Source organism: Pyrus communis, chromosome 15 (assembly GCF_041283825.1).
Source record: "Pyrus communis isolate YQ-2024b chromosome 15, ASM4128382v1, whole genome shotgun sequence".
NCBI classification, from domain to species: Eukaryota; Viridiplantae; Streptophyta; class Magnoliopsida; order Rosales; family Rosaceae; genus Pyrus; species Pyrus communis.
This window is the reverse complement of record NC_142579.1, coordinates 4,565,999-4,582,167: the sequence shown is the minus strand read 5'-3', so window position 1 is coordinate 4,582,167 and position 16,169 is coordinate 4,565,999. Positions and strand designations below refer to the sequence as shown.

Here is a 16,169-nt window from a genome sequence, read left to right as displayed (position 1 = left end):
GGACCGAGACAATGTTGGATTCTAGGACTTGTACCGTTGTCACTATCATTCCTTTTCACGATGTGTGATGATTTATGATGAATACAAAAGGATTTTTGGAACATTTGGTTGGAGCGTAACAAAAGAAATTTTGAGGATTATACTGGTGTTTTGGGGGGGGTGGGGTGGTGGTGTTAGCAGATCTATGGGGAAGAGTAAGATATTGGGCAGCCCACTGGGCTTCAGTTTCGAATGATTTTAAGAATTACTCTCTTTCTCACATACTGTGGGATATGTTAGCAGTTGTAAAGTGATTTGGGTTGAGGTTTTCCTACTTGTAATCAGATCCTCTTGAGAGATTTTCTTGTTCTGTTCTTGGTGGATTTCTTATCCACTTCTGTGTATTTCACTTTTCATTTTTAATAAATTGTTATAGTTTCTTCTCAAAAAAATGATGAATACAATTCATGGTCTGATTGACTTATATTTTTAGGATCCCTGGTAGTTACAAGCAGCCAATCAATAATGCAGATGACATAGTAAATGACAAGTGGTGGAATATGTATGACAATTTGTGGATTATCATAAGTGAGATGAATGGTAAGGGACCAAGCAAGACGTCCCCCAAGCCATCACCATCTGCAGGTCCATCTTTAGGCCAAAGAGCACGTGGCTTAGTAGAATCTCTGAATATTCCTGCTGCGGAGGTAGCTGCAGTTGTTGTATCAGGAGGGATAGGCAGTGCTCTAGGTGGCAAACCTAACAAAAATGTTGACAAGGCAATGCTCTTGCGAGGGGAAAGGTGCCCAAGAATTATTTTTAGACTTGTCATCCTATATCTATGCAGATCTACTCTGGAAAGAGCATCACGTTGCGTCCAACAGGTCATTTCGCTTTTGCCATGTCTCTTGGCAGCTGATGACGAGCAAAGCAAAAGCAGATTGCAGCTGTTCATTTGGTAACCACTTTTCGCCTTTGAGGTTTCTAACCAAGTTCACTGATAATAAGAAAAAACAATTTGTTCTAAATTTTTTTTTGGGGTGGGGGGAACTCTGATTTCTTTGTTATAGTGTTATTCACAAAAATTTAACTTAACATTGTGGCCAGGGCTTTGCTTGTGGTTAGGTCGCAGTTTGGAATGTTGGATGATGGTGCTCGTTTTCATGTGATATCACACTTGATTCGAGAAACTGTCAACTTTGGCAAATCAATGCTGGCTACTAGCATGATGGGGAGAGAGGACTCCTTGGACTCGGGAAATAGTGTAAAAGAAACAGGATCTATTCAGAATTTAATTCAGAGGGATCGAGTGCTAGCAGCAGTGCGTCTTGCAAGTTATTTTAGAGATGTTATATATATTATCTTCTGTCCCCACACTCACACTAATTTAAATGTTATAGTTCTGATATACAGCGTTAATGTATAAAATTTTGTCAAGCCATGCCGAAACGTCGCACATAAATTCCGTATGTGCTTTGTCCATGTGGTGCCATGCACGATTGACCTAGACCTAGGGCTGAACATGCCCATGCCTGTTTCATGTTTTTGAACGGGCCCCCTATGGTTTTCCTTTCATAGAACACAAATTTATAAAATGAATCTTAGTTACAGAGGTAGTATTAACTAGTAAGGTTAGAAATATTTTAATTGTTCTACTTGACAGATTAAGAAATGAGAATAAAACGCGATATTACCAAAATAAATAAGTAAAATGCGGAATAACTGTACCATTTGTAATTAAAACATGGTTTATTATTTAATTTGAGATATAAGATAAAATAAAATAATAAGAGGCAAAATATTTGTTGTAATCCTATGTCATCTACTGTTTTACTGTTTGGTTTTATTTTTCAGGTAGCTGATGAGGCAAAATATACAAAGTCATTAGATACAGATCGTCAAAGGCAGTTGTGTGAGCTCCAACTTAGGATGGATGAAAATTCCTCTGCAGAATCTAATACCAGGAAAGCTTTTGAAGATGAGATACAGAGTAGCTTGGCCTCCATTCTTGCTTTAGATGACAGCAGAAGAGCTGCATTCCAGCTCACTCATGAGGAGGAGCAACAAAATGTTGCTGTATGTGGCCCATTCTTTTCTGTTATTGAACATATCTTTTCAAAATGAATAATAAACAAGGAACTTGCAACTTCTTTTGTTCATTATTACTGTTGTTTTCTTTTCCGATTTGTGATGCATATTATCAGTGCTTGTCATTACTAACATAATTTTTCAGGAAAAATGGATACACATGTTTCGTGCTTTGATTGATGAGAGAGGTCCATGGTCTGCTAATCCTTTTCCAAATAGTGCTGTGAGGCATTGGAAACTTGACAAGATAGAAGATGCTTGGCGACGTAGGCAAAAGTTGAGACAGAATTATCATTTTGATGAAAAGCTGTGTCATCCTTCATCATCTGTGCCCAGCAATGAGGTTGCACCTCCTGTTAATGAAAGTAAATGTGGTTTCGTTGGGCACATTCCTGAGCAAATGAGGCGGTTTTTGCTGAAAGGGGTATGGAAGATAACTGATGATGGGAGCTCAGAACCAAATGAAATTGATAATGAACTTGGTGGGCAGAAACCCACCCTCCCTAAAGATACTTCAGACAGCCAGTGCTCGGAATTATCCAAAGACAGCGGTGATTGGATGCAGGAAAGAAAAGATTCTTCATCCTCTTCACTTGAGACAGAAACTAGTGAGGTATATTATTTCAGGTTCTTACAAAAACTAGGGAGAGATGATTTTGTGCTATAAAAATGAAATTAAACTTCTAACGTCGGGATTTCTGTTTCAGGTTCTTACATCAGTTCCTTGTGTGCTTGTAACCCCAAAAAGAAAATTAGCTGGACATTTGGCAGTGATGAAAGATGTTTTGCATTTCTTTGGTGAATTTTTGGTTGAAGGTAGTGGAGGATCATCTGTTTTCAGAAATTTCGATGCTTCAAATAATCATGATTTCACCAAACCTGATCAAAAGCAAAAGTCTCTGAAACAGCCTCTATATCTTGGTTTGGATGCTGAGAAGGGAGCCACAGTTGATAAATTTGATGCAACGAATGAAAATGTTCTTAATAGAAAACAGTTAAAAATTATGAAGCGCCACAGGAGATGGAATATTGGCAAGGTTGGAGAAATTTGCATTTAGCTTTTGCTTTTATCATATCTTGCGTATTGTAGTCATCTTTATTTCTTTATTCTTGATCACAGATAAAAGCTGTCTATTGGACTCGTTATTTGCTTCGATATTCTGCAATAGAGATTTTCTTCAGTGATTCATCTGCACCAGTGTTTTTGAATTTTGCATCCCAGAAGGATGCAAAAGATACTGGAACCTTGATAGTTGCTACCCGAAATGAATATTTGTTTCCAAAAGGAAGTGGTCGGGACAAAAATGGCGCTATTTCATTTGTTGATAGACGTGTAGCACTGGAGATGGCAGAAACTGCTCGAGAGAGCTGGAGGAGGAGGGATATGACAAATTTTGAATATCTAATGATTCTCAATACACTGGCTGGAAGATCATATAATGATTTGACCCAATACCCTGTCTTTCCTTGGGTCTTGGCTGATTACTCCTCTGAGGTTCTTGATTTTAACAAGTCTTCCACCTTTCGGGATCTTTCAAAACCGGTTGGAGCACTTGATATGAAGCGATTTGAGGTTGGTTTGTATCTCATAAGTTCTTTGACAAACATAATCAATTCACATATTTGTGCATCTGTCTTTAACAAAAGTTATGGTGGCGTGCTTCCCCATACAGGTATTTGAAGATAGGTATCGTAGCTTCACTGATCCTGATATACCTAGGTAATATCCAAAGCCAGGTCAAGACTAAACGATTTTTTAGGCCCCAAGTTGTCTTTCTTTTGTTGTCTCACTTGCATTTTTAACATTTGCAGTTTTTACTATGGGTCTCATTACTCAAGCATGGGGATTGTGCTTTATTACCTTCTGAGATTAGAGCCATTTACTTCTCTCCATCGAAATTTACAGGTACTCTTATGGACAGTATCACATACCTTAAGTATCTTATGATATGTTATATGTCTTGTTTTCAACTAAAATAAAGTGATTCCTAGAGAGCCTTTATCTTTTGTGAACAATTTCATCTTCTGACTTAATTGTTCTAATAAAATAAAGACTACACATATAGTTTCTTCTAAAAAAAAACATATATATATATATATATAGACTACACACTACATAAACTGCCCCACTACCCTACTTTACATTACCCAACAAACCACATCACTGTATTGCTTTCATGGTTATTTTATCCTTCCATCACCATTCTCCTTTTTCATTTTCTATTTTCATCTTGTGGATATCAAATGGGCAATTTCACATGCATGAGCGCGATAGTTTATCAATAAGTGGAGGGTTATTCTCATTTAAAAATTTCAAAGTATGAGTTTCTGCCTAATCTTGGAATTCATATCACATTAGTTCTAATTTTACATCTTTCTTAAGTGTGATCTGTGATGTGTGCGTAGCAGTGTTTTCAAAACTAGTTTTGATACTGGCCTAGGTGGTTTTTTTGGGTGGGGCTATAAAAAAAAACCTCTGCCCAGCCAGACTAGGCGGCATAAGGTTGGTGCAAGGTTTTAAAACCTTCTCAGCCTCAATTCGCTATGTACAAGGATCCAGTGGTGAGGAGTTCCTTCGAACGGCACAAAATTTCGCCATCTCAGATGGCCGGAAACGGAAGTTATAGAGGGGTCGGGTCGGAACTCTGGTGAACCCGACCCGCTTAGACTATAAAATATTATAATCTTAGGTACCATGAGGCTGTTGCCTCACGCCTCGAGACTACCCATGAAACGCCTTGGGGCTTTACCCCTCGCCTTTTAAAACATAGGTGCTAGTAAGTTTTTCAGGTGTCAGTTTTTTTTATTAATATTTCTTAGAGGATTCTTTTTGACGTGAGATTTTACCAAAGATATAGAGGTTCTGATGAAGAACATCATCACGAGACACCACAATTGGACATAGGACTATAATTTTCAACACATTATATAGGGTTTTCAAAAGACCACGGGCTAATTTAGCTAGATTTGCTAGATGGTGGAATTTTTATCCACTATTTTGTAATTCATGTTACTGTTTTAATAAATTGTTATTTTTTCTTCTCAAAAAAAAAAAAAAAAAAATCACTGTTTATTAGAAAATTTTATTCTAGTCAGTATTTTCTGAAAATCTAGCTTTATGATTTTTTGAATCTTATTTCCTATTTCTATATTTAAGGTTATAGAGTTGGTGCTTAAGTGTAGTATCTCTTTATTTATTTTTTTCCTGGAGCTATCGTTATCTCTTATCATTTGTCTACTTTCTTACTGTACTGAATCCTGATTAATGGTCCATGAATTTTACCTGTTTCTTTTTATCAGGGTGGTAAATTTGACCATGCTGACCGTCTCTTTCAAAGCATTGAGGGAACATATCAGAACTGCCTTTCTAATACAAGTGATGTGAAGGAGTTAATACCGGAGTTCTTTTACATGCCAGAGTTTCTTGTCAATTCAAATGCTTATCATTTTGGTGTGAAGCAAGATGGTGAACCTATTGCAGATGTTTGTCTCCCACCCTGGGCCAAGGTATGTAACATCTTCTCCTTAATGTATCCATAAACCCACCTAATCCTTTCAAATGCATACCATTTCCCACCTCTTGGCATGTGGCTAGGAAAAATGGTTGTCTTAATGCCACATAGATATGTTTACTAAATTACCCTTCCATATCAGCACATTTAACCCAATTTTAACGGATTTGACAAAATTCAGGCAGAGCGGAGTGAATATCGAGTTTCAGGGTGTATGGTGGTGATATTTTATTATTTTTGTTTTTGCGCCCCCCCGGGGGGGGGGGGGGGGTGGCGGTGGTTGATGAGTTCTAGGGGGCATAGCAAAAAATAAACCTATTTTTTATAAAAAGAGGAACTTAGAATGATAGTTGAAACAAACACAGTGAATTTGTACAGTTGCACAAGATCCATCGACCTTGCTTTAATTCAAAGGGTGCCTGTGGAAAGATATTACGGTGATAGTAAGTGTTGTAGCAATTCAAAATTTTGGACGGTTAATAGCTCATGCAGATTGAGGAGTGATTAGTGAATCCACTCAAAACCATTCTACATCCTATTTAATTTGGGTGGAAATTGAACCCTGTGACCCTTCTGGGAATGGAAGTGTAGGTTGGGCAAAAGTTACAGTCGCATTCAATGGCAAAGCTTTGACAGTTCTGTAGGAAATCAGTGTGCATATCTATAGAAAATCTACCAAAATCAACAGGTTCTGGAACCACACTGCCTTGACTACAAATCGAGGGATGTAAAGAACATACTGACCAAGTTGATTATGGTCTACTTCATAGACCAAAAGTGCACTCTAGCTAACTGATGTGTCTTTGCAGGTACGAATCGACTACATTTAGGAGAACACTGATAATATGTGAGAAGTAAAAAATTAACACAATAATAAGGGTGGATTTGTTTACCCAAATGGATCAGTCATGATACTTGCCTTGGGACTTGATAGTTACACTCACCATTGGCTTACAAATGCACAAGACACAAACCTTTTGTCTGCATGTTTCTAACACATATGACCTTGCCAATTTTTTTCTTTGTTTGGTTATAAACAGTTTGCCATCACTGAGACTGCACCATAATAGAATGCATTAAACTTTAACCACATATAATAGGGGTGTCACTCATTATTTTGGAAGCCAGTGTGAAGGATTTCTGCTTTACACATATAACTTTAGAAACTTTTCTTTTGGAATAAGACATCTGAGGTTTGAAGCTCTCATTTTCTTTTCTTCATCTTCCATCTTTTCTATGACGTGAGATTTATTCACATTAGATACACCATTTCATTTGCATTGTTTTCTTTTCTTGCTAACTGATCCAATTATTTATTCAGGGCTCATCTAATGAATTTATTAACTCTTTTTTTATATATACTGATCCGATTATTTATTCAGGGCTCACCTGAAGAATTTATTAACAAGAACAGAGAAGCCCTTGAAAGCGAATATGTTAGCTCTAATCTACACCATTGGATAGATTTGGTATTTGGTTACAAGCAGCGTGGAAAACCAGCTGTGGAGGTACCTATGTGATAATTCGTGTCCTGAACATTCTCTATTGGTTAATACAACTTCATTACAAATATACTGATCACTGAAAATATTATTGAAAATTTGAAATGCAGGCTGCAAATATTTTTTATTACTTAACGTATGAAGGTGCTGTTGATCTGGAGACCATGGAAGATGATTTGCAAAGGTCAGCTATTGAAGACCAAATTGCAAATTTTGGCCAGACACCAATTCAGATTTTCCGTAAAAAACACCCAAGAAGAGGGCCGCCTATTCCAATTGCACATCCTTTGCGCTTTGCACCTGGTTCTATTAACTTGACTTCCATTGTTTGTAGTACAAGTCATACACGGTCAGCTGCTTTATATGTTCGGACCGTGGACTCCAATGTTGTTCTTGTAAGCCAGGGTCTCACCTTGTCAGTTAAGATGTGGTTGACAACCTCACTGCAATCTGGTGGAAATTTTACCTTCTCTAGCTCCCAGGTTGGGCTTTTGTTCTATTGTTTATTGTTAAGTTTGATTTGAGTTTTTATGGTAAGTACTTAGAATGCTTATTGCTTACTAAATTAACATGTACAGGATCCTTCATTTGGCGTTGGTTCTGATATTCTCTCTCCTCGTAAAATTGGGAGTCCTTCAGCTGAAAATGTTGAACTTGGAGCACAATGCTTTGCAACCATGCAAACACCATCTGAGAATTTTTTGATCTCATGTGGCAATTGGGAAAATAGCTTTCAGGTTATATCCTTAAATGATGGCAGAATGGTACAAAGCATCAGACAGCATAAGGATGTGGTTAGTTGTGTTGCAGGTATGTTTGACTAGAAGCAGAAATTACTGTTTCCTTTATGGAACATGCATGTCAAGGGTAAAGAAAAAGTTTGCTTCGGCCTATTTAAATTAGCCCACCCCCTCCCTCTTAGGGTAGATTATATCGTTTGTTCAAAAAAAAAAAAATCATTTGACAACCAATTGAATCACATTATTATGCACTTGCAAAAGACCTTTTTTTATAATCGGCACTACGCACCTCTTAAGATGTTTTGAATGTGTTTAAAAATAGAGAAAATAATATTAATAAACAACTGATTGAATTACATTATTGCTAGTCCATTGTGAGGTACTAATTATAAAAAAAAATTAAAAAAACTGTACCAAAAAAATTAATTATAAAAAAAAAATATTTATATGACGAAAATACCCTATTTGATGCATTAATTTGGATTGGCTTTTGAATTTTTTTGTTGGGGGGCATTTTTGTCCCAAAATTTTTGGTGAAGCCGTGACCCCAAAATGGAGCTGCTGGCTTTATATATAAAGATGAAATACAGCATATGCAAAGTGAAACGATTTCTTGTCCAAGGGCCATTTGGTGGTTCCTTACTGTGATGTCTGGGTTATGTTACCTTTTCTAGCACCCAATACTCATGTAGTCTTAATATGTTGTGGTTGGTTCTTTAAGCGAGTGAGTCAAGGCTTGTGTCCTAATGTTGTGATTTGATAGCCTTCTTTTATCTGTTTATACATGGTTAGATTGATCATAAAGATAAATCATCGTGGGACATGATTCCCTGCATAGGGAAACTTTACTTCCTGAATAAAAGTTAGTAGATTTGTCTGCTTTCAAAATCATGATTATTGCCCTCAATTATTCAAGAAAGGGTGGTGCAATATTGGGTTTTTTTTATTTTTTTTTTGGGGTGCCGATTTTATGCAATATGGATAGTTATCATGATGATCATAGTAATCTATTAAAAAAATAGATTTAGTTGTTTCAGTTTTACTGGGCAAGGTACTATTACTTTTTTTTAGGCGAAAGTTACTATTACTTTAGTCATGGTAGCATTTTACATTGTAAATTCTGAATTTTTACTTGATTAGGACACATTAGTCAAGAAAGAAATGCTGAGGAAAAATCTTTAAATTCTGTATGACGGCATGCATGTCTTTTTTCTGGACTATGAACTGTGGTAACCAGTTGGGTGCTAACATTCCAATGCATTAATATTTAATGAATAAAAACTCTACTGATTCTTCCTCCTGTTCTGCGTGAGGTTTTGTTTTTGGCTTTTATTCTGGAACAATTCTTCTTAGTGGTTTCAAAGATTGCTTTCTAAGATGTAACAATTATAATGTTGCAGTGACATTTGATGGAAGCTTCCTTGCAACTGGAAGTTATGACACTACAATCATGGTGTGGAAAGTCTTCCGAGGTAGAACCCAAGAAAAGAGACCTCGTAATACGCAGACAGAACTACCACGCAAAGATTATGTCATTGTTGAAACTCCTTTTCGTATTCTGTGTGGACACGATGATATAATTACATGCTTGTATATCAGTGTGGAGCTTGACATTGTGATCAGTGGATCAAAAGACGGAACTTGTGTTTTTCATACCCTGCAGAGTGGAAGATATGTAAGATCCTTGCGCCATCCATCTGGATGTGCATTGTCAAAGCTCATCGCTTCTCGACATGGACGGATTGTGTTTTATGCTGATGATGATCTGAGTTTGCATCTTTATTCAATTAATGGTAAACATCTTGCTTCTTCTGAATCCAATGGACGCCTCAACTGTGTTGAGCTGAGTGGGTGTGGTGAATTTTTGGTTTGTGCCGGTGACCAAGGGCAAATAGTTGTACGCTCTATGAATTCACTTGAGGTCATAAAGAAATATGATGGTGTTGGAAAGATTATAACATCTCTAACGGTGACCCCAGAAGAATGCCTCTTAGCTGGAACAAAAGATGGAACCATTCTCGTATATTCTATAGAAAATACTCAACTTCGCAAAGGCCTTCCTCGAAATTCAAAATCCAAACCTTCTTCAACAGGATAAATTGACCATTTGTGATGGAAGCCGTTCAGTTTTAATGGTGAGTGAGGATTTGGGAGGTGAATCAAGGTATGCACTGTAGCCATTTTCCTCAAGTTCACTTTTTGAATTTCAGTTACTTTATATTGCCATTATTTGGGCAATATAGACGTAACAATTGTGATTGATTTTTCTTCTATAGGTCTTATATTCACTGTTCTTGTACTGGTTTAACACGTTATTTTTTTTATCCAGTAAGATGCACATTAATCTTTATTTGGACATAAACCAAAAAACCAAACATATCTTGGCATACGGTAACAATTCTCCATTCCTTCATGTGTTGATGGAAGTTCTAATGACGTGTTGGACGGTCTGTTGCATATAATGCCCTTGCACATAAAACATCAATAATCCATAACTCTTTAGTTAAGGATTACCTTATTCAGTGTGAGTGTTTCAGGAAATATCCTTTGGAACAATGATTTGACCTCAACTGATATTGGATGTTCTTTCTCTGATGATAATACTTGAATTCGTCAACATCTTAAGTTATGAAATCTGACAGGCTATGTATTCATGAACCACTTGTTTATTACCTCTATGATATTAAGTGCGCGTGTTTGTTAGATTCTCACAACAATTGTGGTTGGAGTGTCCATTATGACAGTTGAAATTATAGCGGTATTTGTTTGTGTTGCTGTTAGATTTTGATCATGTTGTCAACCTTCAATACAGGCGTCTGCAAATGATCTCAAAATATTGAGTCATGTCCATCACATGCTAGGGCCTCAGACTCGTTTCTTTTTCGGTTTTGTCTCCTTGATGCTTTGGTGTGTCAAGACAGTGAAGGGGATTACATGGTTCGGCAAGAATTGCTTGAACAGTTTTTAAGCATGTTCAAGCTCCGGTTATATTAATGTAAAACACACAGAGCTCGAGAACTTCGTGAGGTGAATTTTTCTGCGACGTTTCAAAATGGTAAAATACTGGCTTCTTACAAACTTATCGTCCTTCATCTCCGTCTTGTGGGGCATCAACGCATACCTGTACAATAATGTTGTTGGTAGGTTGGATTTCAAATATTGTGTATTAACCAGTGGCAGGCCAACTCCGATTTTTCCCTTTCCAGGTAGATAGCGTTAATTCTCCGAACTTTGTATAGACGGGCTGCAATGCCTTTTATTTCTTCTAAAGCAATGAAAACCCTTGCTCTCCTTTCTGTGTAGCGTATTTAGTTTGCATAAATTCTCTGAAGTAGTTACGGTTTTTCCATACTTTTGTGGTAACGGTTATGCTAAGAGGACTGCATGAATGCAAATGGGGGAATGCTAACTTATTTCAAAAGTACACTTTTTTGTTGCAATTTGTGACATAATCTCCCAAGTTTTTTCGCGTCGAGAGAACATATAATGTCGTCCACCATCCGATTTCATTTCCTTTAGCACTAGTCCTTAACGATTCACCCAAGCCATCCACCATTGCCAACTCTACAAACTCAACCAACAAGTCACGAGTAAACTCCTGGCAATGCCCTTGATCGAGTATCTCCTCGATGTGATCCCTGAGCATGTGACTGCTCCGAGTGGTGTGACCAGTGCACTAATGGAATGAGCACTACTCGTTAGGCTTTTTGTTGGCCAGATGGTCAAGGAGAGGTGTGCTATGAAGGACGTGTTCTTCTGCTATTCGTTGTAGGAAATTTTGTATGTTATAGTAGTGTGAAGAAAGATATTAGGTGAGAAGAGAATAAAAGAGATATTAGTCGTGATATATTTTAAAATTTTATTCGAATAATACGTATTCTTTCTTGGGAATGAGTTTATTTCTCACTTACAAATAACGTATTTGTACTATTGGAATTACATAATTGGAACCGTCCAATTTCTTAATCTTCGTTTGAGGATCATCCCTATAAAAATCATTCGAATTGGAGATCGTTTAGTTATATATCAAATAAATTAATGATGTAATTACCAAATTTTTTTTTTTTTTTTTCGCAAGGATATAAATCTATTAAGTTAAGGAAAATCCTTGGAAACACCTAGAACTCATACAGTTAAATACAAATATTGTCAACATTGTGACCAATAGACGTAATAACATCTACGAAAAAGTTGGCTTTTATATAAATATGTTGCTACTAAATAGAATAAAAAGAGGTCGTCAGCCATTCGATGTTCTCGAAAATAGTTATGAGCCTCCAAGGGATCTTGCATCGGTTGAGAATCTCATCTATAACCATGTTGGAGTCACCTTTAACCACCATATTCCGTTTATTTATTTGATATATTTGAATGATCAAACGATCTTCGATTCAAATTATTACTATTTTTTATTTGCATAGATGATCTTCAAATGAAGATTTAAAAACACAATGGTTCTAATTATAAATTTTTTACAGCGAATATACATTATTTGTAAGCAAGAGGAATGCAAGTTTGATTCATTTTGCTATATGTGCAAAGAGATGTGACAAATCAAGAAAAGAGTTAGCCCACAAAAACTCTCTCCCTGTGAAGCCCAGGTGATGTCATGGGACGGTGCGTTTGATTGTCCCGGAAACTCGAGACAAAAGCGAAAGGGCATTCGTCGTAATTATGACCTCAAACAGGGGGATTTCTCGTTGTACCGGTCGTTCACACACTATCTCTCTGGTGTCTGATATCTCTCTCTTCCCCAAAACACCAACACTTTACTGAAGCCTGCGATTCGATTTTGGGCTAGGGTTAGGGTTTCACACATTGACCGGGTCCTCTGTGTAATGCTTGAATGACCATCGATTCGATTCGTGAGCCTCCTCCAATTTCAATGTACGGACACTCTCAGGACATGACCATGCCAAACCCGATCCCCGCCTGCGACGACGACGATGCCGGCGCCGCAGACTCCATCGACAACGCCCACATTCAATACGATTCCCATACGCTCGAGGACGGCGGCATCGTCGTCGTTGAGGACGTTAGCTCCGACGGCGTCTACGTTCAAGGCGGCTCCGCTAGCTCCGAATTGCGCGGTCCGCCTTACGACGGCTCCAGCCAGCTCACGCTGTCATTTCGCGGCCAGGTCTTTGTTTTTGACGCCGTTACGCCTGAAAAGGTACGAACTTTATCGGAATTTGATTGGCAATTTAAGGCTTTATAGAGCTTGCGGTTGCGATGATGTTTTGCTGGTTGCTGAAAGGAACTAGAACTCTGTAATATGAAAAGTTTGAATATTTATTAAATTAGGCAAAATTTTTGCTCCATTGAACAACACCATTCAATTATGGTTATAGTTAAGTTTCTTTGGTTACTAACTTTTTGTGTATTTTGATGGTTTTTGAAGGTTCAAGCAGTGTTATTACTGTTGGGGGGTAATGAATTATCTCCCAACGCTCAAGGGACGGAGTTGGCATCTCAGAATCAGAGGGTATCTTCTTACTTCTTACTTCTTACTTTCTTAGACTGTAAAATTTTTGCATCGTATGTATATCTATTATTGATGGTGTGTTGTCTTGTATTTCATATTGTGTAGGCTACGGAAGATTATCCCCGATGTAGTCAACCTCACAGAGCAGCATCATTATTTAGGTTTCGTCAAAAGAGAAAAGAGCGATGCTTTGACAAAAAAGTGAGATATGGTGTTCGTCAAGAAGTAGCACTCAGGTTTGTTTCTTTTAAACAAAAGGTTCAGTCAGGTGGTGTAGTCTATGTGATGTTCTTCTGCTCAAATTGATTGGAGTAAAAAAATTGCATGTGCCTGTTAAATTGAAATAATCGAGATTCCTTTCTGTTACCTTGTTCATTGCTGTGATGTTCTGTATCTGCGGTTGAGTTTAAATCAAATAACCTTTTGTGCGGGTTAGATAGCAGTGCACATGTTGTGTCTATGCTGATGGTGACAGATTTGTATAGTTATGAGTGAGGCTTCATTTTTATAAGTTTAGTTGTCTATAGTTTCAAGAATAATATTACATTTCTTTTCAAGCCACGTCGGTTACAGATTTATGGTTTAACATTTTGTTTCCAGTATAGTTTGTAATGCCACATAGGGATCCTGATTCTCTACTTAATTGTTGGCATAGTTCAGTTTTTGTAATTTTTTACATCATTCAACTACACTCACTCATATGAGAGTAATCTATACATAATGCTTAACCAATATCATCTCAAATGTTTGATTACACAAAACCAGCTTTCTCCTTATAAATAGGGATCTATCAATTAATGCCGGTTGGATGTGGTGGGATTTTTGTGATACCTGTGTGGAATCGATTATATGTAGCACATTATTTTGACAATACGCTAATTTAATCTGGAAAAAGCGAGAATACCTCAATTAGTCCATGAAAAAAGAAAACGTACAGAAACTATATCTCTTGTTTTGGATTATACAGGCTCCTTTAATATGCTTTTACTCATTTGATCAATGGAAGAAAGCATGATATGATGAGTCTGCATTCTATTACTTTTTCTTTTGTTGCTTATTATTACTTTCTTTTGTTGCATTATACTGCATTCTTCTTTGTTTATTTTTTAGTGTTGAATGTTTGATTCATTTATATCTACATCAGGATGCAACGAAACAAGGGCCAATTTTCTTCTTCCAAAAGGTTAGATGGAGATAGTAACTGGTCTGCTGGCCAGGAGTCAGGGCAGGAAGATTGCCATGCCGAAACCTCGTGAGTCTATGCAATATTGTAGAGTTTTGTACTCTTAAAGAAAAAAAGAAATTAAGATTTTGGTGGATAGTTTCGAACTCTTCTCCCTCCCCCCCCCCTAATAATAGTTAAAAAAAAAATCCTATCTCTAAAGGCATATTATATTTGTTTTTATCGTTCTTGTGCTTTTTGTGTCTTACCTGTGACTAACTATTCTTCAATCTTTTATGATTTGCATGTTCTACCCATCCAGCTGCAAGCATTGTGGAATAAGTTCAAAGTCCACACCAATGATGCGGCGCGGCCCATCTGGTCCAAGGTCTCTTTGCAATGCTTGTGGGCTTTTTTGGGCAAACAGGGTCAGTATCTGTAACGATGAATTAATCACTTCATTTTTTTTATTGCAAAGATATCTTATCTGTGACATTATTAGAATGCATAGTAATTATGATCTCATTCCTCTTTTACGGATCCTTCGCCCTCTTCCAGCCATAACATCGTATTTAATCTTTGACTTGTTTGTGCTTCGCATGAATCACTGACAAAAGTTATATTTGACGGATCGACCTCTGAAAAACGCCGAGTCTCCAACTAAGCCTATAGAAGACTTTGGCTTTAGAGGTGTTGTCTGTTAAATAGGATTTTATAGATTGGTAATGTCTGTTGTGAATAAATATATGTTCGATCTTGGGAGAGATGATATCGAATAAAGGGTGATAGCATGGATTGGTGGATGAGCATGGTTCTAACACCATTCAATGTACCTGCTCTATTTGTGGAGATGAGCACATAAAATTTTCATGCATCGTAAAATATACAAAGGTGTTAATTTAACTTGAATTTACGTTTTTATCTCCCAATTTTAAGTTTTAAAAGTTTTCTTGACCATGAATTAGACTCAGATTTCCGGAGAATACACTATAGGCATTCTTTGTGCGATACCTGTGAATCTGCCTTTATTAATTATGTGCACTTAGTATTTTTGTAGCGGAGATTTCATATATCGTACAATTTACCATCAACTTTTTGCAGGGGGGTTTAAGGGAACTTTCCAAGAGAAGCCATGATATCAAACGAATTGAACAGGTGTGTTCCATGTCTGAGTACATTATATCAAACGACTTGGTATTGCTACGTTTAGAATGATTATCTCATTATCTCTTAGATTGATTATATCATTATCTCTTCTCAATTGTGTGCCCTTCTTTTATCCATTTAAAAAAACAGGGTGGTGAACCTGATACTAAAGATTTGGACAGTGTAACTGCCATCGATGCACACAACAATCTTGTTCCCTTCTCTAATGGTGATAACTCGGCTTTAGTTGCCGAAAACTAGGTTTCGTTAAAATACCAAAGTTGTCTCTATGGCATATCATTCAAGTAGGCTTTCCCGGAATGTTCATTCGGCTTGTCCGATCTTATGTACAGTTATAATAGTACCGTGATCAATACACGAAATCATGTGTTTTTTTCTCCATTTTTGCTTGTTTGTTGAGTTTTGGTACCGACTGTGTGCTTGACACCAGCTGAGAGGATGTAAAACGTAACTAAACCATTTCACCATTCAGTATTTTCATATTATTATGCATTCAGCATAGATCATTAATGTTTAACTGCTTACGTGATGCTA

General features: G+C 37.1%; 2 protein-coding genes across 3 annotated transcripts in view; both read left to right on the top strand.

Annotated features, from left to right (window-relative positions):
- LOC137708566 (BEACH domain-containing protein B) overlaps positions 1-11,117 on the top strand; it is a 32,557-nt gene extending 21,440 nt beyond the window's left edge. For both annotated transcript variants that reach the window (XM_068447678.2, XM_068447686.2), the window contains 14 exons: positions 473-937; positions 1,087-1,300; positions 1,834-2,055; positions 2,213-2,680; positions 2,775-3,104; positions 3,188-3,640; positions 3,741-3,787; positions 3,880-3,973; positions 5,368-5,574; positions 6,962-7,087; positions 7,192-7,563; positions 7,660-7,891; positions 9,222-9,985; positions 10,634-11,117. In XM_068447678.2, the coding sequence (XP_068303779.2) occupies positions 473-937; positions 1,087-1,300; positions 1,834-2,055; positions 2,213-2,680; positions 2,775-3,104; positions 3,188-3,640; positions 3,741-3,787; positions 3,880-3,973; positions 5,368-5,574; positions 6,962-7,087; positions 7,192-7,563; positions 7,660-7,891; positions 9,222-9,919 (3,928 nt within the window). In that variant the 3' untranslated portion in view covers positions 9,920-9,985; positions 10,634-11,117. The remainder of the gene's footprint in view (positions 1-472; positions 938-1,086; positions 1,301-1,833; positions 2,056-2,212; positions 2,681-2,774; positions 3,105-3,187; positions 3,641-3,740; positions 3,788-3,879; positions 3,974-5,367; positions 5,575-6,961; positions 7,088-7,191; positions 7,564-7,659; positions 7,892-9,221; positions 9,986-10,633) is intronic.
- A 1,296-nt stretch (positions 11,118-12,413) lies between these two features.
- On the top strand, positions 12,414-16,159 carry LOC137740153 (GATA transcription factor 25). Its single transcript, XM_068479973.2, has 7 exons — positions 12,414-12,994; positions 13,223-13,306; positions 13,412-13,542; positions 14,451-14,558; positions 14,791-14,896; positions 15,570-15,623; positions 15,765-16,159. The coding sequence occupies exons 1-7, from the start codon at positions 12,668-12,670 to the stop codon at positions 15,873-15,875; spliced, it is 921 nt and encodes a 306-aa protein (XP_068336074.2). The 5' UTR covers positions 12,414-12,667; the 3' UTR covers positions 15,876-16,159.
- Positions 16,160-16,169: the final 10 nt, after the last annotated feature.